The sequence below is a fragment of the Carassius carassius genome, chromosome 25 (assembly GCF_963082965.1).
Source record: "Carassius carassius chromosome 25, fCarCar2.1, whole genome shotgun sequence".
Taxonomy (NCBI): Eukaryota; Metazoa; Chordata; class Actinopteri; order Cypriniformes; family Cyprinidae; genus Carassius; species Carassius carassius.
Window position 1 is genome coordinate 9682480 of NC_081779.1, and position 26552 is coordinate 9709031.

The 26552-nt window shown below is 40.1% G+C and overlaps 1 protein-coding gene across 2 annotated transcripts in view; it reads right to left on the bottom strand.

The window, feature by feature from the left end:
- Positions 1-1890: 1890 nt before the first annotated feature.
- Positions 1891-26552, bottom strand: part of LOC132104124 (teashirt homolog 1-like) — a 33092-nt gene continuing 8430 nt past the window's right edge. For both annotated transcript variants that reach the window (XM_059509363.1, XM_059509362.1), the window contains exon 2: positions 1891-6464. In XM_059509363.1, coding sequence (XP_059365346.1) covers positions 3088-6464 — 3377 coding nt within the window. In that variant the 3' untranslated portion in view covers positions 1891-3087. The remainder of the gene's footprint in view (positions 6465-26552) is intronic.

Consider the following 26552-nt stretch of genomic DNA (forward strand, 5'->3'; position numbering starts at 1 on the left):
GATTAATCAATTTTGTTCATTAATCAATAAACACCTTTGTCACTAGACTTATGAATTTAATTCCATCTATCATGATTATGCTTTGCCACGACTTCTTTAAGGGAAGTCGTGGCCTAATGGTTAGAGAGTTGGACTCCCAATCGAAAGGTTGTGAGTTCGAGTCCCGGGCCGGCAGGAATTGTGGGTGGGGGAAGTGCATGTACAGTTCTCTCTCCACCTTCAATACCACGACTTAGGTGCCCTTGAGCAAGGCATTGAACCCCCAACTGCTCCCTGGGCGCTGCAGCATAAATGGCTGCCCACTGCTCCGGGTGTGTGTTCACAGTGTGTGTGTGTGTTCACTGCTCTGTGTGTGTGCACTTCGGATGGGTTAAATGCAGAGCACAAATTCTGAGTATGGGTCACCATACTTGGCTGAATGTCACGTCACTTATAGTCACTTATTAATGTGTATATTAAGAATGTACTTGGCAGGAACACATGCTGAACAGATGAAAAACGCTTGTTTACTTATAAAAATGTTATTGCCACTTTTTGCAAGTTGCAAGGCATCCAAAACCTATAACTGCATTTGCATTTAACTGGAGCTTATGACGTGAAATGCTTCTACAAACTTCTGTTTCTCATAGCATAAGATATCTGCGGATAGATGAGTCAATTCTTTAACAGAGACCCAGCACAGCCCCTTTATCTTCATGTGCGTTGGGACCCCAGATGTGGAAGGAAATGGAAGGCTTCATTTTATAATACACTTTAGTCTGCTCCATACTAAAAAGGTTTGATTTCAATAACAAAATTGCTTTCAGCTTATTATATCGAAGATATTCCAATGCGTGGAAAAGTTACGCCAGAACCATGACTTGAATAAATTAATAGTTTTAAATCTACTCCAGAAAATATTCAAAGCCTAAACCTGCTTCCTTCATGTGTAAAAAATAATTATCTGGATGACACATTTGGCTATTTATGCAAAAGTAGTTGGATACTTTTGGATATATATGGCTTAATATGTCCAACAGTTTGCACAGATTTCCTGCCTTTCGCATGAAAATGAAAAAGAATTGCAGTAATTGAGGAAAGCAAAACTAGCATATGGAGGCTCAGAATATTCAGTATGGGACCACTGGGAAATCAAAACATGCCAATTTGAGTGAGAGGATACTTTCAAATAGGGCAACTAACAAGGGATTTGATACTGCAACTCCCCAAAGCGGCTTCAAATGGAGATTGAGATTATTGTGCAAACACTGCATATTTCAGCCCTTTCCCTTCTTGTTTTGTTTCTCCTCAAGCCCCCTGTGTCCACACGTATAATCACTCAGTAATTGAGCTGAAAAGAGTAAATCTTCGATCCCACTAGAAATCGGGCATTTATTTCTATGTCTGAAATCCCTGTGAAATGCTTGGAGAGCGCTTGTGTGAACAAGAGAGAAAAAAAAATGCAAATCTGCTTAAACTGCTTCTATCTCCCGATGTTTCACTCTGCTCTGCACGTACTCACAATGTCGCAGTTGTCATGATTGCTGTAATTTACATAGAATACGTACAGGGACTGCACTAAGATCCTCCAAAAAGAAAAAAAAAGAGAAAGGTCTGGATCAATGGAATCCACAAGTTCTTTGCCCATTTTGGCTCCAGCGAGAGAGAGTGTTTCCTGTTTACCAGCAGGATATTTTGTGTCTAGAAACATCTCTCTCATTTACATACAGCACAGAAAAGGCGCTGCATTCAAAGAATAACAAAGGCAAAATGGACAATGAACATACAAACATTTCAACTTCGAAGTAGCAAAAATAAAGCCCATAAAGTAGAAGAAAATGTGTTCACAGCCATTAATTGTTGGTTGCAGGAAAAGAGAAAAACACACAAATGACCAAATGGAGAACAGCATTAATCAAGAAATGCTTTAGGTTTTATTTTACAATTAAGGGACAAAAACATTTTTTTTTCCTTTTTAATTAAGGGAATTGATGGGACTTTTCACAATGGCATGATAAAACACTGAAATGTACTGTATTTCATGTTTTGCATTGCTTGATTCCCTCTCATAATCTATGCATCAACAGCGATGCAACTCCTTCAGTCATATTTACCACATCAGAGAACTTAGTTCAACTAAAGGATGATTTGTGGCTCTACAGCACTTATAATGCATATACATCTCTGTACATATTATTTCCTTTTCATTTACTATATATAAAATGACAATATAAAAGAATGCACACCATACAAACAATGTTGAGCTGCGGCAATTGGCAAGATATGATGGAAATTTACACATCTTCGCTGATCATTTAAATATATGTGCTGTTTATAAGATTTCAATAGTCTTTACAGGTTGAAACCAAAGTGAAACCATAGAAAGAGAAACAGTGGTACCAAAGCATACGTTTCAAATTGCTACTGTATAAAATGATACTTAAAAAAAAAAACTATGATTATTAAAAACAAACAAATGCCTTTGAAAAACCAAAGTGTATAATCATAGGCAGCCTGTCAAATTCTTCAATATCCTTCGAGGTTTAGAAGACTCAACAAAATCTACAATGCATTGTTTTCACTTCAAAGGGTTGCTGTTTGATTTATTTCAAGCCAATATCTGAAAATTGGAGCTCAACTTAACAAAATAGCTCCGTCTCATTTTATACATATTCTCATAACATTCAACACTATGGAGTGCTTTAATGAAGTCAGTCTTTTTTGACGTATAGAAAGAGTTCAGTACAATGCAACTTGATCTATTCAGTTCTTTTGCCATTTTGTTTTAGACCATGCCCATGGATACCATGTTTGTTTCATTCCCAATTCAACAGAGTACAAACTGTAAATTCTGTTTAAATTAAGTCACTCAGAAAGAAAAAGAAAAAAAAAAAAACATGCACATAACCGACATATCAGATAAATACAGTACAAAGCAGGATATGGAAATCAAGAGACAAAAAACGAGGGAAAAAATAGAAACAGGTCATGGTCCAATCAGGCAGTTTCATGACAGAAGTTGGACTGATTTTGAAGGCTCAGTTCAGTACAGAGATGTAGTGCAATGATTCTCAATCCAGTCACTTCACTGCCACCAGCCTGCTTTCCTTAGGCTTTTTCTAACTTTTCCAGCTCAGTAACAAAGATCAGGTGGTCCTCCGGTGACTTTCCATGCGTTTTGCTTAGGTGCAGTTTCACTGCGTGCTTGCTGACAAAAGTCCTATTGCACAGTTTGCACTGAAATATGGAATTAGAGTCCTCCTCAGTCAAGCCAAGGGCACTAAATGTCTTATCTGTAATCATTTTAGTGACTGCTTGCTGGTCTCTTATGAGGTCTATTGATAACTTTGAGAGGTCCTTCAAGCTAAAGCCCAAGTGGGACTCTAAGTGGTTAATGTATGTGGATGGAGTTCTGAACTGGGAGGCACAATCACTACACAGAAACATTGGCTGTCCCGAGTCTATGTTCTTCAGAAACTTTGTTCCACCTGTCCGCCTGAGTTGGTACTTGACGTTCGCCAACCAGTGGGAGATGGTGGTCATGGAGAGACCTGTAAACTTACAAATATGTACACGCTCCTGAGGACCTAGGTCTGTAATGATGAACTTTCCGTCAGGGGTTTCCCGAAGGCTGGATGCAAACTGAGCCTGAAGGATCAGCAGATGCTGAGGGTTCCAGTTTGATTGCCTGCCTTTCTTCTTCTGAACAGGCGAAAGATCCTCCAGGCCATCCTCAAAAGCACAGCCATCTGCATCCGATTTTTCAGATACAGAGGAAGGGGTTGATGACTTTGGCGTCAGGTGACCCGTGAGGTTCTTCACCATGTCAGAGATGTCCATTAGGGCATTCTCCCGAAGAGGAGATGAGGATTCAGTTCGCGTGGACAAGATGGGTCGGGTGCAGTTTGTGATGTTGCTGTTGCTAATAACAGTGAATGAACAATTATTTGTGGGTCCGTTGCCACTTTTAGCCTTTGTCAAGTCCATGGGCTGATCGTCTTCATTGTCGTAATATCTGTTGATGGGCTCGACTTGCTTAACCTGAGCTGGACTGTACATGGGCTTTTCCATCATGTTGTTGCTGATCTTGTACAGCATTGCTAGTGGGTCTAGGAGTGGGCTGACTGTTTTGGAGGCCTTACCCAAATGAGTGTTCATGATAGACTGCAATGCACTGAGGGGACTGACTAAAGGCTGCTCTGGTGAGTGGTCAGTGATGATTCCTAAATTACTGCAAACATTGCTGACTTGCGTTTTGAGGACATCCGTTCCATTCTTTAGAGGATTATCGGCATGGCTTTCTTTGTATTCTCCTTCCCAAACCGGAACATGCTCTAGGTCTTTATCCACTGTGCCATTTTTTGTTGGCTTGCTAAGATCTTCTGTTCTTGGCAGGTCCTTTCGGTCTTTGAGAACAGGAGAGGGTAATTCAGCAGTGAGATGTCTGGAGCCACGTTCAGTAGATTTTTCATCCCTGTCTTTCTTTGAAGAGATTTTTCCTGTTACTTTTTCCACCAACTCTTCCATGGCTAGGACATTGCTTTTATGGTTTGGAGGTGGTGATGGGCTGCTTGGAGAATGGATCAGAGTGTTGGAGTCAGAGGTCAAAGATTTCAAGCCGCTGGCATTGAATGTTGGTTGAATCTGGACACTCTGGACAGCAGGTAGAGATGATTTCACAGACCCTTGGAACTGGTAGGCGGCATGAATGCTGGGATATCCACCCCAGGTGGGCGTACCGGTCTGAGCCTTACTGATTGCACTGGAAACCGTATTTTCTAATGACTTGAGAATATCTAGTCCACCTTTAGGAGACTCTTCAAGATCCTCTTCTCTTAGATATTTGTAATGGCTGGGTTTCGCCGTCTTTTCCACCTTCTCAACAGGATCCTCTTTCTCTTGCTTAATTTTCTTCTCCTCTGGCTCCTCCACTTTCTCCTCTTCTGACTCCTTCCTTTCATCCATGGCAGATGGGTGTACTGGTGAATCAGGCTGGGACTTGATAGTGGGAGCCGGCAGACGAGTTGTCGTGGGTGGAAGAGGAATGGATTGGATTTTCTCTTCCACCACAGGGTCAAAAACTAATTGCTTACCCTTTTTAGAAGCAGAATTTGTGACTTTGAGAAAATGTCCAGTCACCATCATATGGGCTGTCAACTGCTGTAAAGTGTCATGGGAACTCCCACACTCCATACACTTAAGAATTTGTGCTTTTCGGGCCTCAAACTGCCAGGTATAACTTGCACCGTTTTGGTAGCCGTAACGGTTATTAGCTGTGACATATGGGTTGGAAATCTTCTGATCTTTGGTGGTTGCAGTCTCTGCCAGTGGAATGCCAGGGGTGCTTGAGATTGACTCAGGTGAACATGGAGACATCAGGTCCTGGAACACTCGTTTTTTGGTGGAGGGCACCAGCTTTGAGGCAAGAGCTGGCATTGGTTCTTTGAGAGGCACTTTCTGGTAGTGTTTAGTTTTGATCATGTGGACACTCAAGTCCTGTAGGGATTCAAACGAGTGGCCGCAATACATGCATTTCAGGACTTTTTGAGCATCTTCTTTGCCCTCCATCTCCATTAAGGATCGTTTCCGCGGCTTGGACCATTTCTTACCCTTTTCCTCTTCCTTGTCCTTGTTATCATCGCGGTAATGGCCCGTTTCGTTCATGTGCACCGTGAGACCTACAAGCGTGTCGTAGGCTGCACTACAGTCCTTGCACCTGAACTTGCTGGCACCTGTAAAGACAGGCCCATACAGCTTATTGTTTTGTCGGTACAGCTGCACTGTGCTGAAGAGACTCGGTTCAGGCATGAGGTGGTAGGGCATATGCTGTAAGGTTTTAGCAAGAGCTGCTTGGTGCCAGTCATATGCAACACCCCCACTATTAGCACCGTTGATGGGTCCAATGCTGGCATTGTTTAATAAGGTGGCTTTTGTAGAATTGCTGCTCGGCGTCACATTTGTCTTCATGCTAGCACTAGCGTTGCTGCTGCTGCTAGCTCCACTGCTTGTCATGCTGCTTGCATGGCTATTTGCAATGTTGTTGTTCCCCTTGTGGCTGCTTTGAGTACTGTTAATGCTACTAGCGCTAACCTGCTTGCCTTTCATAATGTCTTTTGTGATACTCGACCAGGAAGCATCAGAAATCAGGTTTGCATAGACTGCTTTCATCTGTGCCAGGCTGTCCTGCAAAGATAGTCCAGCGTCTGACTCCATGTCTTCAACCTCCTCTTTATCCTGGCCCTCTTTGGAGGAGGTGCTTTTGAAGTCAGCCAGGTGATCGCTGGTGTCGCTGAGGGGTGAGCCGTAGCCAGCATCTGGGTTGGTGCCATTGCTGAGTGGAGAGTTCTGGTAGCTCAGCTGTTCACGGACATCATCTTCTTCATAACACAGGTACTCTGCGTCCTGACCATCTAAGGAGAGTCCGTCGTCCTGCAGGTGCTCCTCATCTATCTTCGCTGCCTTAAGCTCGTCCTCCGGCACATAGGCTGAGAAAACAAAACAAAAGGCAAAAAACAGATGGTGAGACAAAAGAGCCCCCCAAATGTGCAACTTAACATAGATTGTTGAATAAGTTAATTCACTTTAGATGGACTAGGTGGAGAAAACGTATCATTGTACGTGTGTGTGCATGCCTACATAATGATCCTAAAGAGATTTTTTGTCAATAGTCCTGGCAGAGGACGCAGGTTTGCAATTATAAAGTGGCAAACATCCATATCTTGACTATGATAGATAGCACCCTTCACTGTTGAGACTAACAAAGCTATCCTGTGTAACAGCTCAGCAAGGGTAAAGAGGGCAGAGGAGAGTCCTCCCTTGAAAATCAGTCCTCTAAAGCAAAAAAAAAAAAGTTTCTAGTTTTTTTTTTTGTTTTTTTTTAAATACAGATGAATATTATAAGTATATGCTAAAGCCAAAATGGTAATGTGATAGCACTGTCAAAAAAATAAAAATAAATTCTATTATGATTATTAATATATCATTCCAAAAAAAAAAGCATCATTTACACCCAATATCACAAAATTTACCCCCCCAACCCTTTTGTTTACAAAAATTAACTCCACATGAACAGCACCATATTGACTACTCTCTCTCTCTTTCTCATCTTCCTTTTCCCTGTAGTTAGAGGGCACAGACTGTGTGTGACATTGATCCAGTTTTCCCTTGCACTAGCCAAGCTAGACTCCTCTGAGTGTGAGATTGTGTCTGAGTTATTGCCAGGGATGCAGCACGGGGTGCCTCAATGCTATTGGCAGAGGCGATGGAAGTTCTTGCAGCGAATCATGCTAAAATGCAAGTGGAAATGGCATGTCATGTTGTCATGGTCCATACTGTACTAACTTTCAGGGAGTCAAGAGAGTGTGCAGCAACCGGGGAAAAAAAAGAGAATGAGAGAAAAGACAGGAGGATACATAACCATCTTTAGAGAACTTTCCTTCTAGTGATAGGCTGGTTAATTGGTCAGTATTTCATTACTGACTGATAACTATGGATTAAGCAGGATTTGTTTTTGCATAAGTCTCAAAATCTACTTCCAAATTGTCAATAACTTCATTAACTTTAAAAATTAAATGGAAGGCTTGTTTTTGGTCCATGCAACAAAAAGTCAGTGTGGTCCATTGTTGTTTTGGAGCCAAATTAATTGAATTATTTGTACAATAACTGTTGAAACAATCTTTAAAATATTTTCTTTTGGAAAAGTCAAGCAGGTTTGGAATGACATTGGGTGATTTAATGACATTACAATTTTTGGATGAAATATCCTTTAAATAAAGTGACTAGGGTAATTTTGGATTTCATATTGATTTTAAATTGCTTTACATGTATATCTGTACTATATCGGCCACCTGCTCTCTAAGCATTGGCATCAATGTCTTCCTCCGTTGTAAATATTTTGACCAAAAGAGTCCCAGCGGATTGATCAGAACCAGTTAATGCATTGTTATTTAGTGAAAACTGCATCGGCCCACAAATGCCTGTTTCAGAAACACACATTTATGCTTATTTGTGCCAATACGGCTCTTTTTTCCTCTGCATATTACTGCTAAGTGTACATTTATTTCTCAAGGTAAAAAAAAAAAAAAAAAAAAAAGAGCATACTGAAAAATGTTGCCTACACCACACACCAGAAAATGCTTATTTTCCTCAGCTAAATGTGTGGTAATAAGATGTATTACATGGGGGAAAAGGAACAGAACAATAATGTTCACAAATGTAAGGTTTCATGTTTCAGCCACAAAAAGCTCCTTCATTCTATTGTGTGCAGACAAAGCTATGACAGAGAAAACTGAGTGATAGCCCACTGTCGGCACCCACAGCTGCGAGACAAAAAGAGGGAGAGAGAGGGAGAGAATGCTACTCGTTTAATTCGCTTAATGAAAAGAGAATAAAGGTCCATGAGACCAAGTGCTTAATGAGGAGCGGTAGGATTAAATTCCGGTTTCATCAGCTGGTTTCGATCTGCAGTGGGAGATAAACAAAATGAGCTCTCCGTCATCTAAACACATCAAAGTACCTCTTTCGAGCGTGCTTGTGTGCGCATGCATCTTCACAGAGTGTCCAGCCACAAAAACTCCTCCTGTTCGCTTTGTGAGAGCGGTTTTGTTACTATCAGCCATTTTGAACACAACACGAAAAAGAAAAGCCACAATAACAGCCTGCACAACTTTGAAGGCAATAGGAAGAGACAGAGCAGGAAAAAGCAGTAGCAGAAGAGGAGATTGAGGGAGTAAAAGAGAAGAAAAAGAGACAGGCAGTGCATGAAGAGTTGTTCCTTTATCTCAGCGAGCCACCAGGAGATGTCTGTCCGAGATGCCAAGATCCGTCTCACTGGTTGAAGCAGATGTGCTGTCAGCTTCAAACGGCGTGCAGCTGAACAAACGTAATCAGAACGGACTCCGTACCTGATCTTTGGAAGGTGCCATTTACAGCTGCGTGGAGGAAGCTGTATGGGGCGTGAACAGCTGGAAAACGTGGCGTTCCCGTTATTCGGATATTCTTTAAGGACGGCTTCTGATCCTAAAGAATCACTGATACCGCCCAAGCTCTCTGACAGATTTCAATCTGTCAGTTCCTCTGAGAAATCAAAGCGGCGGCATTATACAAAAAAAAAAAAAAAAGGATTTGGTGAAATAAACATTACGAACTGTCAAATAAATCACTTATCCAAATATCGCTTTAAAAGAAATGTTCACGCTGAAACACGGTTCAGTGGATTGAAGCCCTGATAATTCCCTCAAGTCACTGCAGCATTTAAGACAGCTTATCACGTTAAAACAAACAGAGAAGTTCTTCATCTTTGCTGTAATTACAGAGAGAGTGATAGAGAGGCCGTGAGAGAGAGGAAAGTGAGATGGGGGCGCAGTAGAAAGCTTGAACGGGAAGGCTTTTTTTGCAGAGATGGGCAGAACCTGACACTAAATCGAGCGCGTCTCCTCAGCCCCTGACACCGCGTGGCATCTGACAGGCATGTGCGTTGGCATGTCACTGTCCTCGCATCAAGCCGTCAAACACGACTTGGCAATTTTTTGCCATCTACGTCAAAAAAAAGAAACCCGCCAGACGACGGCAACGACAGCTCATACTTAATAACCCAATCAGAAGTTTGACTGCTGACATCTCTTATAGGGGGCCTGCCTTTAAACATCAAGCCAAACAATGAGAGAGGGATTAAGAGGAGAGGGAGGGGGAGAGGGGCTTGTTGTGTTTGTCAGTCAAAAATAAGCCCGCATTGTACTGTCGGGAGAAAACGGCACAGATAAGTTGTTAAGAATACACACAATTAAGCGAATCAATAGTTGCTATAAAAAGACGATGCTTTTGATGTGTTGGGGAATGAGAAAGAGTTTGATTTACTGAGAGAAGCAGGCACTTTCCAGGGATAGCATACAAAACAAGGCCTGAAACTCTTTTTCAACAAAATTCATCAAATTCAGGAGGCCAAAAGAAAATATTATTTTTTTCCAATTCATTAGATTCCAGTACACACCTAAATTTTTACCCAATTTACAAATATTTAAACATAAATATTATGTAGGTGCACACACCCACACACTCACATGCCTTCCAGCTAATAATTTAAAACTACCTGACAAGAATGATGGCATCTAATTAATATTTAGGCTGATAATATTTTGAATGTGCAATTCCCCCTCAACACAATTTTAGGATTGTCCTTACCTCTGTGCGGACAAACAGAACAAAGGTGTGTATGTTCTTGAGTGCCCACCAACATCTAAAACGATCAGCCAGAGCACCGGGTACTTGTGCTTGTGTGCATGTACGAGGTGTGTGCGCGTATGTGTGTTGTGCAGGAAAGCGTGGCCATCTGTGTCCAGAGTGGAGCTGTCACTGTGGCTGCTGAGATCCCATTGAGTTTAGACAGGTGACACAGCAACAGGGCATGAGCAGGACATACACACACGAGCAGAGCTCCCCGTCTCAGCCAACAAAGATCAGCCGAAGAGTGAACCTTCTTGCTATAGACACCCATGACACTGCACACACACACAAACACAGCCAATGCCAGCTCTCAGAAACACCGCCCACATACGAGCATTGAGATTTGCATGCAGTTGCCCAACAAACAGTGGAAAATTAGCAAGCCGTGACTCTAGAAGAAATTGAATTGTTTCTGCAAGCAAAAATTTACAAAATACACATTAAAGCTCTGTTTAACAATTATTTAGGGTTGAAATAACAGGAAATAATTTGCAGACTGGATTCAAACTCAAATTTCCCATATAAACTGCAGAACACAATGCTAACAACTAAATTACATAAACGTACATTAAATAGCATATAACACTAAAGAACTTTAATAACCATCTTGCTTACTTATGATGCCTCAAAACGTTGCTTAAAGAGCTTGTTACGTATTGGAAGAAAGTGATTTTGGAGGGCCAAAAACATTTGTTGTTCTTCAAAAATACATATTTTCTGCTGCTTCCAAGTGGTCTGCTGGACAAAACCAGGTCTGTCGGATTGAGCTGGCTTGTGCGCTTGAGACGTGTCAGGCCTAAGTATTCAAACTCGAAAAGGGGAACAAGAATGCTCATGGACAGAGCAGAGAAGCAGAAGGGCTCTCCTTCCTCGACTGTCACTAACGCAGCCCACCGACACCTCTCTCTCTCACCCGCCTCCTTCCTCTTATTTATTTTATCAACGAGGAGAGGGGGCAATCACTACAGTCATTTGCACTACTAATGTCCAATTCTGCCTTCCCTCAGTCGGCTGATTTAGCCGGTCAGAGTGGTTTTAGAGTGTGCAGAGGAAAGCTGCACCGTTTACCCGACATTTTAATGGGAAAACTGGCAAGCCTTATTTGGCTGGTCGATGTGGTTTGTCACTGGGTCTCCATTACATGCCACTCAACTTTGATGCCTTTGGACAGGGTTGATCAAACCATGTCTTTTGACCTACGCAGCATGCTGAAGGCAGACAGGGAGAAGAGATGGAGAGAGAAAGAGAAAAGGAGGAGGGGGGCAGGACACTGAAGGCTGTAAATAAAATGACATTATTATTTCCTCTGTCCTATCATGTAGAAAAGCCAATTATGGTAATGCTCTGCATGTCAGTGAGAATGCAGCAATCTCTCTCTCTCCCCTTTTTCCAGGGCAGTTAAAACAAGGCTTCGGTAGCATGATGCTGTCTGCCCCAGTCCACTTATGGCCTGCTGCAATCTGGCAGGGCTGTCTGTGAAACTGGCGAACGCAACTGCGACGCTTCTAGAAATGAATGCAGAATGTGAGTGTTACAACATATCAGAACTCCTGGGTGAAATGTCTTTCTAAATTTACCACAGTAAACAGAGGTCGACAATATGTTGTTTAGGTGTAGTGAATTGTGCCAGTTTCTCAGACAGGTAACTGTAAAAAGAGTCCAAAATTAACATTTTGTTAATGATTTTGTTAATTTTGTTGGTAAATAAAAAAAGAAAAAGTCATTCAAAATGTGTGTTTATCAGAATAGTGTTTTAGTTTTTGCATATTATGCATATTAGTTACAAACTGTGCAAGTCATTACATAACTTCCTAGTATATGTTTCTAATATATACATTTTGTATTGATACATTCCATACGATTTGCAACATTTAATTAAAAAGGCATTTTCTAAAATCAAGTTATTTACTGAGGTAAAGGTAACAACTGATGGTTTTTTTGGCTTTGGTTTGTGTTGAAACACTTACGTCACTCCATCAGTGAGGGTCAGATTATCATTCTTACGATTTGATTCAAGCCGTGCATTATGTTGCAGTTCAATGGAAGTAACATTGTTAAAATTAATCTCCAATGGTAATTCTAACTCCCATTTGTCGCTTGGCAAGTGTTCCTTTTGGACTCTTCCTGTAAACCTTTTTTGCACTTACTTCCTTTGTTCCATTTATTATGAACTGTGAATAATGATCGTTGTTTCTATTCTGCGGACGCTCACTGATTGATGGCTGCTGTTCAAAGTAATAAGGGCACTGTGGAGATGGACAGATTTCTGAGGGGGCTTTGGCTTGTAGATCTGACCCCCTCCCTCTTTCTCTCTCTCTCTAGCCCAATGTGAACCTATGAGAGGAGAAAAGCCTTCACATTTTTCACCATCTTCCACACAATCGTCCTCTTTGAGGACTTCCTTTGTGTTCGGTCTCCAGGCTTTTTTCATCCCTTTTCTCTGTGAGACACATCTAACTTTATTACAGACTAAACAAAAGAAGGCTTTGAAGTGCAGACGGGCGTTTTACACGGACCCTGCCCACCTCTCCGTATCCGCTGACAGTGATTTGTGCTCCTGCGGACACTCTGGAGTAGGCTCTCTGAATTAATATCTGCTTTGCCTCTTTAAGCATCTCTTGTAAAAGGCTGGCCCAGCCCCCTCCCACCATCCTCCATGTGGAATAGGCCACCATATGGCGGAATAGCTTTAGGCCCCTGAAGAACTGGTGTGGCATTCCATTCTGCGCTCCAAATTCATCTTTTTGCTTTAGATACTTGTGGACAAGTATGGATGGAGGTATATAACTAGGCCAACCGAACGCTCTGTTAAAAATACGGGGAATTACATCAAACAGAAAGGAGAACACAAGAAAAATAGCCTGATAATTGTGCATTAATGACTTAAAAGTTATTCCTTCAGATTACATTTGATTATTTTAAGAATATTTGGGTGTGAAATACGAAACAATAATAAATAAATAGATCTATTGTTAATACAGTTAATAGTTTTTAATTAATAATTTTTGACAAATTATAATTTTTAATACAATTTTATTTCTATATTTTCCATTTTCATTAAAGTTTTTGCAGTTTTATTGTGTGTTTTTGTCATTTTTAATATGTCTATATAGTTTTATACATTTTTATTTCAGTTTTAGTTTTTTAGTGTGTTTTTATGGTCTTAAATTTTAGTTTCAGTTTTAGTCTTATTTAAATATAATAACCCTAGTTCACAAGCCATTAAAAATGCTAAAATATCAAATTTGACTAATGCTTTCTGTATCTCTTCCAATAAAAAAATTAAAAAAAAAGAAACAATTAAGTTTTGATAAGTAGATGAACAAATTAAAATACTACTGTGTAAATGCTTTCACCTCATACTGACACACTACAAAATCACTCATTCACTTGATAACACACACAGACGCGTGCACACACGCTCCAATGTCAAGTCCATACTTATGCAAAGTGCGGCCTACTTTGTCATTTAATTTTTAAAAACCCTAAGGTCGTATAACACACTTTCCCTGTCATTTGCAAGTACATTAACTCGGTGGCCATGCGACAGCCAAATTATGCTAATGGGCTGCTAAAATGGGTCATATAGACAGTGCTTTTTACATTAGCTTCAAACAATAGGGAGGGAAGCGTAAAGCAGAGGTGACAGCAGCACCGGGGGAGTGAGACGGGGTCTGTCTCCTTTAGCCACAGTTATGTCCTCATAGCCGCACAAACCACAACAAGGCGCTCACGTCCCATCATCCCCCAAGACTGCTGAACGCTGATATCAAAATGCTTGCTGAATAATGAAAGGGCTCAATTAACGGATTATTAACAGCAATTTACTTTACTTAGGTAATCCACCCTGCAAGAGTACGGTGAGGTCAGACATAGTTTAAAGAGAGGAAGCACATGTGTGTAGCTAACGTTTGCTTCACTACTTAAATATAGCATAAATAGCTGCGCTGGTTGTAGAAAAAAGGAAGATAAACCAAAAAATTTATTTGCAGTTTACATTTATTTAAATTAATACTTGGCCCTAAGTTGAGATAAAAACAAAGTTACCTAGAAAAGTGGACAGCATAAATTAGCACGTTACTGTAATGCCCTCACTAGGCCAGAGATATATGTAGCTCAACACTATATCTCCTCAATTTAAGTTAACTTCTTTAAAAAAGGCACATTATTGGATAAAATGATTAGTAAAACAATACACACTTTTAAAAGACATCTCCTTCAGATGTTTGTAAAGCACAAAATATGGATACTGAATAAAAAAATAAAAATCATCTCTGGTTGAAAAAGAAAAAAAAATCCAGCTTTTCTTACTGAGCCTTTGTCAGTTAAAGAGTGATTCTTCAGATAGGAATAACCATTGCCTGCTTAATTTTGAAAAATAACTTCAAATTGTTGTTTCCTGTCTCCATGTATTTTTCATATACAAAAATCAATTTAAATTGATTTTTTCCTCAATTAAAAATCTTAAATACTAACCAATTTGGTAATGACATTTAAAAAATCTAGTCATAGATCATAATGCAAAAAATAATAATAATAAAATAAATCCTGTATTCATATTTTACAAAAATAAAGACTGATCATCATTTTTTTTTATTCTACAGTACGGTCCTTGTAGATTGGCTCCCCAAATAAACATTATATTAAGTTCTTTATAAAAGTACACAGTAATATTTTCCTGACTGTAACACTAAGGCCCTGTGCACACGAATGCAGGTAGTTTCAAAACCACAGTTTTTTTTATGCGGTTTGGCAGTTTGTCCAGACGCAAACGCAACACCAGATCAACGAAACTGAAAATTTTTGAAAACCCCTGCCAGGGTGAAGATTTTAGAAAACTCCGGTTGCAGTGTTATCGTGTATACAGTGAAACCGAAGATTTTGGCTTGTGATGTTGGAGCATGCCCTGTTATCTCCATCTACTGGAAACTTTGGCCAACATGGCTTTACGGTTGAGATTATATCGCCACCTGTTGGCTTGGCATGTTCTTGGAAGTGCTTCATAGCAAGCTTTTGCGTTTTTATGTGGATGGAGATTTTTTTTTTTTTTTAAATGGAAGGAAAAACGGTTTATAAAAATACCCATGTACGTGTGGACATGGCCTTCTACTGTAAGAGGAAGCTAAAACACGGTCAAAATTGAAAATTAAAATAACGTTCAAATAAAAGCCAATAAAAACAAATGTTTATGACATAAAAAAAATCTTTGAAAGCTACTGTAACGTATCCTTTAAAACTAGAATAATTTTTTTATTTTTTTTTAAATACATCCTAGGGGACAGAAAAGTTCCCTCAAGTGAAGAATCACCCCAAGTCGTTTCCATTCTGAATGAAGCAGCTGTGCTGCATGTTGTTATTGTGCGAGCTCCACACTGAATTATGGAGAGCCGAGTAAACAAGGAGAGGCTAACCGAGTGCATGTTAGCTAATTAAACCACACTCATGATTGCTGAGTAATTGAAGGTGCCTCAATTTTCACCTGAATACTTCCACAAATAATTACCTTCTTGTAATTAGCGCTGCTGATAGAGTGTTTGTGTGCAACACACATCTGATACACAACGCAAGTTTCAGTTGGAATTCAAGGAAGATATCAAATCAAATATTTGAATGGCTTGGAAAATTAATGGAATTGAGGTAAATTAATGTTTGTAAACAAGACATTTAGTTTTATTGTTAATACATCCCATTTCGCACACATAATTAAAAATGTGTTTTCGATAAGCAGGGCTTGTGGTTCCCTTGAACTGAGGTGAAGAGCTATGCTAGCATTCAGACGAGAGAAGAATGAATATAACAGGCCTGACTTCCAGGGGTTCTGCTTGATCCTGGTATCTGAGGCAGGAGAAGAACAAAGCCAGCATGTGCATTGCAATCAATAATGACTTCAATAACTGATTTTCCAAACATCTATGCAGCGGTCTCTATTAATCTCTTCAGCTGTAAAATAAACAAATATTTCATATTGTTCGTTTATCCTCAATCTCCTGCTGCTTGTTCCTGCATTGCAGTGTTTTTTTCCATTTCTTTATGCTTCTTGATTTCTCCAGGGTTTTTCTCCAGGTTTGGTCATAGCGGTTGGTGGGCCGTCAGTGGTCAGGCGCAGTCAATAAATCACCCTTCGCCATTGTCATAGAGGAAGAGCCCAGCCGTGAGACAATGGCCATTATATCCTAAGCACTGCAGTCTCGTCCCCATCTGGCCCTTTATGGGAAATAGTTATTTCGGTTGAAAAAAAAAATGCTTGCCTTTGGTCACAGGTTCAAAAGCTACCCTAATCCTGAGTTAAATCCAGAGGTTTGGAGTCCAAACACGCCACCTGTATAAAGTGCCTCCCCAACGCCGTGACCTCACTGAGAAAACAGATAACACACCATCCACCCTGGTGCTCAGAGACACAACAATGTCAGAACAGACAGAGAACCCCCATGTGGAGGGAGCTATGAAGGAAACTGAGAGCAGGAGAAAGAGAGCTAGAAAACAAGGATGAAGGAAAAAAATTGTGTTTTTTGTCTCTTTAAATCCCCCAGCACAGCCTCTCCACTAGGCCATCACCTAAGCAGAGTACCTGACAGAAAACTCGCCAGCCCAAACACACATACACACACACACACACACACACACACACAGCAGCTGCTCCCATTGCCTAGCAACTACCAGTTGATAGAAGATCCTAAATATGGATAATTACCATAAACCAGGCTGCTCGGAAAGAAAAAGATGAAAAACAGTAGAGCCTGCAGTACAAAGTTCGAATCTTACTGGTGACATTTCCCAAACCGGTTACTTTATTTCTAAAAGTAGCAAAAAAGAAATCAAATTTAGCAGGAATGCGATACACGTGTTTGTTGATGTTGTCTTATTTATCACGAGCTAAAGACTTCCTGTCAAATCTGTGACTGAAATGCAGCTGTTTGGTGAATGGTGGGTTGTTTGTAATCTAATATGGAGTGTATCAGAGGAAAAACAGCCGTGAAGCAAGGTTCCGTTCAGCACCTGTAAACGCGGCAAGGGGAGCATCCAAGAATCGCTGTGCGACAAGTTCCTAAATTTGAGGGGTAAAATATGACTGCAGCAAAGTACAAAACAGGGTTCGATAGCAGATCATAGATTATGGTCTACTCTAAACCATGACAAAAGTGATTGCGATGAGAGCACTTTGTCGAAAAAAGTTTCTTGAAAGAGGACACTTCTGATGAATGGCCATAATTAACATGTGACTACAGAAAAGAATTCACGTAAAAAGAAAAAAAAAATCTACAGGAGGAATCCTGGGAAGAGGGACAAAGTAAACAGCGAAGTGGAGGAGAGAAAAGAAGATGGTCAGCTGAAAGAGAGAGAGAGACAAAGAAAAAAAAAAGAAAGATCAACTACTAGTACTTAATAAAAGAATTCAATAAAATACAAAAAGATAATGGCAAGACATCACAGAGAGGGACAAGAAAAATTGAGAAAGACAAAAAGCACCTACTCTCTTGGGCCGTGACCTCCCCAGTTCAGTCTAGCTGAGTCTGGTTGCACAATTACCCATCAATCAAATGTGCCAGTGCCGTCATCCCACCCCTCATCTAACACACACATACATCCCCAGAGCCTGACCCTTCCCTGACCGGGAAACCCTGCACATGTGAGAGACAAATATAGGCAGCAGCCGTTTGGTGGAGATCCCCGGACGCACACATATATACATATGGCAAAATCACTGAAATACTGTAGGATACAGACAAATATGGACAGTCAGTGTTCACTGGAGAGCCCCTTCACACATATACACTCTGGAACTTTGCCTTTCAACATCCTGTAATGCTATAGGAGCACAGAATTAAAAACATTATTCCTGATTTCCTGTTTTATATGATCTGTGATGGAGGCCCCTGAGGGTCAGATCACTGTAAACTTTAGCAGCTCTCTGAAGACCAGACTGTTACTACTGGATATCAGGTTGCGCTCCAAAGAGCATTTCCAAGCTGGGGGAAAAAAAGGGGCCGGTGTCGTAAATAATGCTCCATACCATCCCATAAAATGTGCTGCTCTCCTCTACTGTCTACCTTTCACTGCCTATGTCTGATTTCATCCGTATTCTCTTTTTTTTGTTCAATTCACGCCTGCTCTGTGAAGGGTTTGTTGGTGTTGCATTTGCCCTTGGTCTGCTCAGGGGCAACTACTAGCTCCTGCGTCAATGACATCAGTGAAGTGAGCAGGGAAAAACGAATGGACCAGTCATGGTATTTGCTGTGCCAAAATACACACACACACAAAAACATACACAAAAAAGTATTTTAAATGAATAGAAAATGGTTCATGGCCATAGTAGAGCAACTGGTAGAGAGCATAACGCTAGTAATGCAAGATTACTAATGAATAAACATATTAAACATTAACATGCAAATCTAGAAAGCACTTTAAAACACTCTGGATAAATGTCAAATGTGTAAATGTTTGGCAAATGTGTAATACTAATAAAAAAATATGCATTATCAAGTAACAACAGCATTAGAAAAAAAATACTGAATTATACTAATTTTGTTTAATCAAAAAGGTTAAACTTCTAAAGACACAAAACAAAAAGAAATATAAAAAATACAGTAGAGATAAGACTAAAAAATTGTGGAAAAGGACAATAATAATAATAATAGTAGAAAGAAAATACAGTAAAATATACTAATTTAGTAAAATAGAGATTAAAACATTTCATTAAAAATCTTTAGAGACGGTAGTAAAATGGAACTGAATCAGAAAATAACATGACAAATTAAAAAATAATAACAATAAGAGAAACAATATAATATACTAAATCTGTAAAATAGAAGAAAAAAGAAAAAAGATTTGGAGCAAAAAACAAATATGGAAAAGGATTAAAAATAAAAAAAGGACACCACCGAGATCTGAACCCGCATCGTCCACATGAGCACCTTGGCTCAAAGTGTCAGAGCACATGTGCCATCTGCTGCAACTGCTCTACATCGTCCACAATCACATTTCACAATAAGGAAGTTATGGTTATAATAGTAATCCCCCCTTCCTAAAGAGAGATGAAAGATGACTAGAGAAAAGCAGAAAGGAAAACGTGTTGCTGTATCTAACAATAAACCTTACCTCAGCTTCGACACATTGAGAGACTTAAGCTGAGGGACGGAAAATGATTAATTTGTTGTTTGGTGTCCTGAACACTCTTCGCTGACCCTGGGCCCAGCCACACAAAGAGCAGGAGACTCTTTCTTTTTTTCCAGAAGCTTCTGTGATGGGCGTGAAAGTGGGCTGAGAGAAAAGCAGAGTGTATGGAGGGTCCTGAGAGGAGCACTAAATCACAGAGAGGCCCACATCACACACAATCAATAACAACACATCAGAGACAGAGAGAGCGAGTGAGCAGGAGAGAGAAAAAAGGGAGTGGGGGGGGGGTGCAAAAAGCTCATCCCTCAACACAACATGATATTCCCAGGCAGAAGCAAAATCATAGCAAAACTCGCTAAACCTTCTAGAAACAAACAACCTCTCCTTCCTCTCTCACACACACACAATTAAACATTCACAGCCTTCCAATTGCCCTCTAACAATACGCCGTCCCCCATCTCCTCTCTCTTGTTCTTCCTGTGCACCTAAATAATATTCACCATGATAAATGATGCCATAACTCCGATATCCACAATCAATCTGGCCTTTAAAGACACATCCATCTTGTGTAATGTTGATGGGGGACTCAGTCAAACGGAGAGACGTGACTGCTTTGCTGACCTGAGTATGGTGGGGGGGGGGGGGCAGCAGCCCCACTGACTGATGCCTGTCAGCTCACATCTGGCTGCAAAAATAAATTAGGCTTATGAAGACAAATGAAAAGGCCTGCCCTGCCACCGCGAGGGAGGGAGAGATGGAGGGAGGGAGGGAGGGAGGGAGGGGAACATGAGGAGAAGTGGAGGGGAGAGAGAGAAAAGAGAATCTGTGAAAGGAGCAGTGGCAACCTGCTGAGAGAGAGATTTCCTCCTGAAGGGAAGATGATGTCGTACAGCACCACGTACCAATACAGATTTTTATTCATTTAATCTTGTTCTTTCCATTTTTTATTCATAATTTTCATATCCTGCGGAAAAGAGCTCAACAAAATGACCTGTGAATGAAGTATTTGGACGAACTAATTAGTTCTAACTAATTCGTACTTGGAATGAAGATTCGTCCTCGGGACGGATGGGGAGAAGAAAGGGGGAATGGCATCGGCCACATTAGTTTTCACCCTATGGCTTAATGTATAATGTAAAAGATTTGCACTTTGACCGAAAGCCAGAGCATAAGACTGGTAATCTGAGTATGAATCTTTTGCTCTGAGGAAACGAGTTTGTTCGGAGCAAAAGATTAATACTATGAGTGAACCAGATTCGACACTGAATCAAAGAAATAAGTGACATGGCTCAATGTAGCAACAGATTTGTTCTCCAAGCCAAAGATTCACTGCTCAGAGCAGAAAATCTGAACTAAGAGTGAGCCAAATTCAACTTCAAATCATCTACATAAGCACAATTTGCCATACAACTTTTATTTTCACTTGGCAACTTTAACACTTTTTTTAAAACTGATGTTTACATGTAATAAAGATGTTATGTGTCTAATTTAGAACAAAGACTTGCACAAAAACTCATGCTCAGAGCAAAGATTTGTTCGAAGACTCATACAAAGAATAATGCTTTGAGCTCACATAGTTTTCTCCAAGCAGACGATTCATATCCTGAGACCGAGCTAGATTTGACTCAAAGCAGAAGATTCATACTTAGAGAAGACTGGTACTCCACGTAGAAATCTTTTCCTCCGATCTTGAAACTTTGCTCAAAGCACAGAGCAGAAGATTTGTTCCGAGAACAAGCTATCACAAAGAAAACATGGCTCAATGTATTAGATTTGTACTCTGAGCAAAAGATACACACTCAAAGTTTTGATAAGACCATGAATTGCTTCTCACAGCAGAAGATTCATACTGAAAATAAGCCAGATTTGACTTCATAAATTAATAGAAAATTAATAGAATTTGAATGAAAATTAATGATAATTAATTTATCACCTACATAAGCATTGTAGCTCAAATTGCCAATAGCCATGACTCAAACTCAAAGATGTTTGACTTATTCAGAACAAAGATTGGTACTTTGGTACACAAAGATTCATGCTTAAAGCAAACGAAAAGTCATACTTCATAAACTTAAACTCACAAACAGGATCTTCTCTTTGACATTCTCTCTGGGTGGGGAATGTGAAGATTCCCATGACAGTCACTGCATCATTAAATGTTTACAGCGCTAGGATCATTACACTCCACATATTCAGAGCTCATTTAAGGGGTCAAAGGTCGGCCACGCAGCACTGGAACTTAGAGCTCAGAGGCTGTGGAATTCATCTATTCCCACCCCTCAGAGTGAGAGACAGAAAGCACATTTTGAGTGATGGGTGAATGTGCCCTGTAGAGTAGTACACAGCGGTGTGAACTATATTTGACCCCTCTCCTTCCCGCTCTCTCTCAGCTGGTGTTAGTAGACTTAAGAATGAAGTTTGCTTGAGATGACGAATGGATTCCAACAGAACGCTCATGCAATATAGGATATCTGAGATCTTCAGCTTCATTACACAGGGTTTAATCACTTTATATACACACACGATTCTGTAATTAACGCAGGAATTATGTGGATGAAGAGTTGCTACTGCAAAACAGCTTTTGAGAAGAATAACACACAGTGAAAACTTTGAAATAAAGTGAAAGAGAGAAAGAGGAAAAGAACAGCAAGTTGGTGTGTAGATGACAGAAATATTACAGACTCATTTTTTGGCAACAGGACAGCGAATAGGTGGGAGGGAATTGTGTGTGTGAGAGAGTGAAAGAACGAGAGAGATGGATTATATGTGTGTGTGTCGTGGATAAGGGGGAATGAACTCTCCCAGGCTTTGTCATACGAGTTTTCCCAAGCTCTGGCCCCTTTGATAAATGACACATGTCATTCTGTCAGAGTGTGACAGTCCAGCTGGGAGGGCCTCTGATGTATGGCCGCACTGCAAAAGGAAATCAGGCTTTTCTGGCATGGACGCAGACCATGCCCTTTATATAAGGTCCCTGCTTTCCTACACAGCTGCTTTTTCTTCTCCCATTCTTTTCTCTTCATTTTTTTAAAGCGAAATGAGAGCCTTTTATGAGCATCGACACAGAACTGAATTTGTAGATTGATTTAAGGTTTGCAGTGAGGGAATAACAAACCCAGGTCTGATGGATTATGGGTAAAAGGCTTTAATTCCACAGTTCTGGGGTTTCTCTTTACCTGATAGGAAACAAACAGACACATTATCACTACTGAGATACTACCAATCTGTACTTGGAAGAAACATGTCTATTTGCAGACAAAAACCAAACATCAGAGGAAGTACTAGAGAAATACTCAAATCAGCCTCATTGTCTTTACAGCTGTGACCTAAATTTAGTGTGAGAAAAGAGGATACTGTGGAAAGGAAGAGAGAGAGAGAGAGAGAGAGAGAGAGAGAGAGGGAGTGCAGGAGGGAGGGAGGTTTTCATTTTGCATTTTGTTAGTTGACAGTTTGAGGAAAAGCTCAAGGATGGACGTCAGTGAGCCACACAAAAAATTGTTTGTGCAGACTAACGTTTTTGCAAGACCAAAAACTGAATTTGATGACAATTTTCACATTTTCAACGCTGATGTGGGAGGAAATCGGGATTTAAAATAGTTTTAACTATGGTAAAATTGATTATACTCTTATTGGTAGCTGAAGGCAAATTAGTCAAAAAATACAACAAACAAACACAAGAGGCGGGGCTTATGTAGAACTTTGATTGTCGCATGTTTAAATCCTATTACAAACAGCAAACATACACGAGGCAAATGCTTTACATGTCTTCATCTGCAATCCTGAACTTTATACAGCCAGTGGGTTACAATCAACAGACACCTTAAAACGATGAAGGAAAAACATCTGACATACTTTAGTGACAGGAACAGAAAGACACTTTTCAGCTCTTACACCGCAATAACAGCTCAAAGGCAATAAATCTGCCACCGGGTTCAAAAAACACCTCGTGCGCACACAAGCCGTGAGACTGACACCAGACAAACAGGCGGTGAGACAAAAAACAGAGCAGTGGCGATGAAGTTGTGGAGAAACTGGCACCTGGACAACAGTTTAAGAAAAACATACACACAGACACACACTATCAAACGGACCCTCCAGGGCGTGGTAGTGCTTTCCTGACCACCTGGGGTCGTGAACTGTGGATGACTCCGCGTTCGATTTGTGAAGGGTTAAAAGAAGGAGGGAATGGAAGAGTGGAGAGGCTAAATGAGAGGAGAGTATCATTAACCAATGAGTGATGGGTTTTAGACTGCTGGCCCCTCCTCCTTGCACTGTCTGTCCCACAACAGTGTCCTAACATTAGGCTTGAGAGCCACTATTCACTTAAACTTCAAATCACTGCCATTTCGAAGGCAAATGGCTGGAAACGTCACACTCAACCTGCAAAGTGGCTCTGGTTCCTCACTGTCTGGCAGCAAATGCCAAAACCTTCAAGGTACAGTGATTTTAAATGAGCATATCAAGGAAAGCTTGAATTTTCCTAGTTTGTATAATGTATGCTACACAGACAAACTCCAACTAACTTGCAGGTCCACGCAACATTAATTCTAGAAACTAAGGCCCTGTTTACACTAGTGCATTTTTTTTTTTAAACGCATAACTTTTGATACGGGTACGACTATCATTTTCACTACTCCGACGTTTTCGACCCTCGTAAACGGAGACTTTTGAAAACGCTGCAGACCCCATTTAGTTTGAAAACTCTGGGGTTGCATTTCAGTGTAAACGGACCAAAACTGAGACTTTTGAAAATGATGGCGTGGCTGCCCACATTCGCTCTGCGTATCCTTGATGACTGTGTAAACAATAACATCATGCGCATTGTCGTCAAGTACGTAGATGTGTCCACAATTTATCACAACAGGTCAGCAAGAGTTATTGATTCATTTTATTCAGCAAGGGTGCATTAAATTTAGAAGTGACAGCAAAGACATTTATAATGTGTTTTCCCATCAAAGGAAAAAATTTAATTTTTAAATATTACAAGTGAAAACAATTATTTAAACATTTTATTTCACAATAAGTGTCAAACTAAATTATCCATAAATTATCCAATTTTTCATTAACAAATTAAGACTTGGTGTGCATAAGAGAATTCTTTTAAAACATAAAAAATAAATTATCTTTCCGACCACAAACTTTTGAACAGTAGTTTAAATCTTTAAATGTACAAAGCAAAACCAGGAATTCTAAATTATTTTTAGTAGTATGAACAGTTATTCAGTGCATGTAATATAAATAAAAAATTGTCTGTATATGTTTAAAAAAAACAATAACAAACTATTTTCTCAGCTGACACTAGCTTTATGTATATATATGTTTATGTTACCTTTAATTATCTGGATCTGAGACAGAGTGGAAAATGGTCATGGAAAACTAAATAAAATTTTTTGGGGCACAAGAAAACAAAGTTTAGTGGTGGAGGGGAATGCTTAAGCAAATAAAAAAAACAATAAAAAACACCTTATATATGCCCCCTTAAAGTGTTTCTTTTACTCCAAGACAAAACTACGCCTAATAGGAGCTGCTGCAGTTTTCCAGAGAACACACTTTGTGCAGCAGCTAGATATCTCCCCCCATGTGCAGTATTGATGGACGATACTTGAAATAGAGGTATATTTACATGAAAGAAACGACACCTCAGTATTTATGACACGTCCTCACTGAGGCTCGTCACACAGTGGTTTCTCTGACGGCTCTAAGTAGGGCTGGATTGCGCTGCCATAACCAATTTAACATGGAGACGGTGCGCTAGTGAAGAGCTACACACACACACACACATATATGCAAAAACACCGATACGTCAACTCTACATTTCAGCAGAACACTGAAACTGCTCGTCTCCTATTGGGGGTCCAAAAAAATATTTAAAAAAATTCCCTGGCACATTCCCTAGGTTTTTATCAAATATGATTGACACATCATAATGTTTTAGTTTAGAACTAGTTTAGGCCTGAGATACTGAATTTCTGACCTGACATGTTAAGACTTTCAATCTGTACTAAGATCTAGAACCTCTATTGTTGATTTAAACCTTCCCTAGATAGTTTTCTTGCTTTTATAAAGCCCAGATCTGTTAATGGAAGAGTAAATGTTTGCGTTCCTCGTTTTGAGTCACCTGACTTTTCTTCTTTAAAGCACATCTGTTCATCTCAAGTTCCCAAGCTCACAGACTTCAAGGGCCGAACAGAACAAGTCAATGATCAATGATGCGTCCCTCGGTTAAAGTTCCAACAACCGTATGGCTTTCAGTCAGCTAGACAAGGTTAATAGGTGATCCTCATTTGTGTCATAGACTTGGCGTATGTGTATGTGTGCACACGCTGAAGTCTAACTGGGAGGCAAATGGCTTTTTTTTTTTTTTTTTTTAAAAAGGGGTGGCCAGTTGAGAAGAGGGCAAAAACAAGAAGGGGAGGGGAGGTGGGAACAGATTTGGAGAGGACACCCCCCGCTGGTTTCTCAGACAGAAGATTCAGAGCAAAGGCTTAGCACTATGATTGACACTGTCTGGACGAGTCCATCTCCAAATAAGCTTTAGGCCTCTCAAAACATGTGGCATTTGGCATTTGAATGTGATTGTGTCCAAATCACTTTAAATACCTATAAAGTTTAGTCTGGGAGTCTAGTCACGACATGTTCGCCCATCTATTAACGAATATGAGGAAGATTCGAATACAGTTCATGTTCCTCAGGGCTTCTGTGCATGAATGAAAGGAAAACCAGATGTTATTTTAGTCACATTAGTCATTTTAAAACTGATATTAACTCTTAAATATGTAAGTTACAGATTCATATTTTGCTTAAATCAAAGATTGGAAAGCATACAGTGATGATATATAGTGAGAAAGGGAACCATCCTACCAGTTGTCCCTCTACAAAAGAAACTGTACCGATTTGCAATAGGCTACACTTTCCCCAGATGCCTTATCAGCACCATAAAACTGGGGACAATAAAAAAAAAGGATAACATCCTATCAGTTAAATAAAACACTTCTCAATCCAGAAGAAAAATAAAATAAAAATACAGCCAAGATCCACCAGCTATTGTCTGTGTGTACAGGCAGGTTTTTATCAATGAAGCTAATAAAAGTGACCCTCAGCAGGAGATGGGGGTGACACATAGCTCTTTACCTAGCTTTAGGGGTGATGGACTGCAAATGCGGTCTTAAACATCACATGAAAAACGAGCAATGAAAGTGTCAGGATAAAAACAGAAAATCGAGGCATTTTGTGCGACC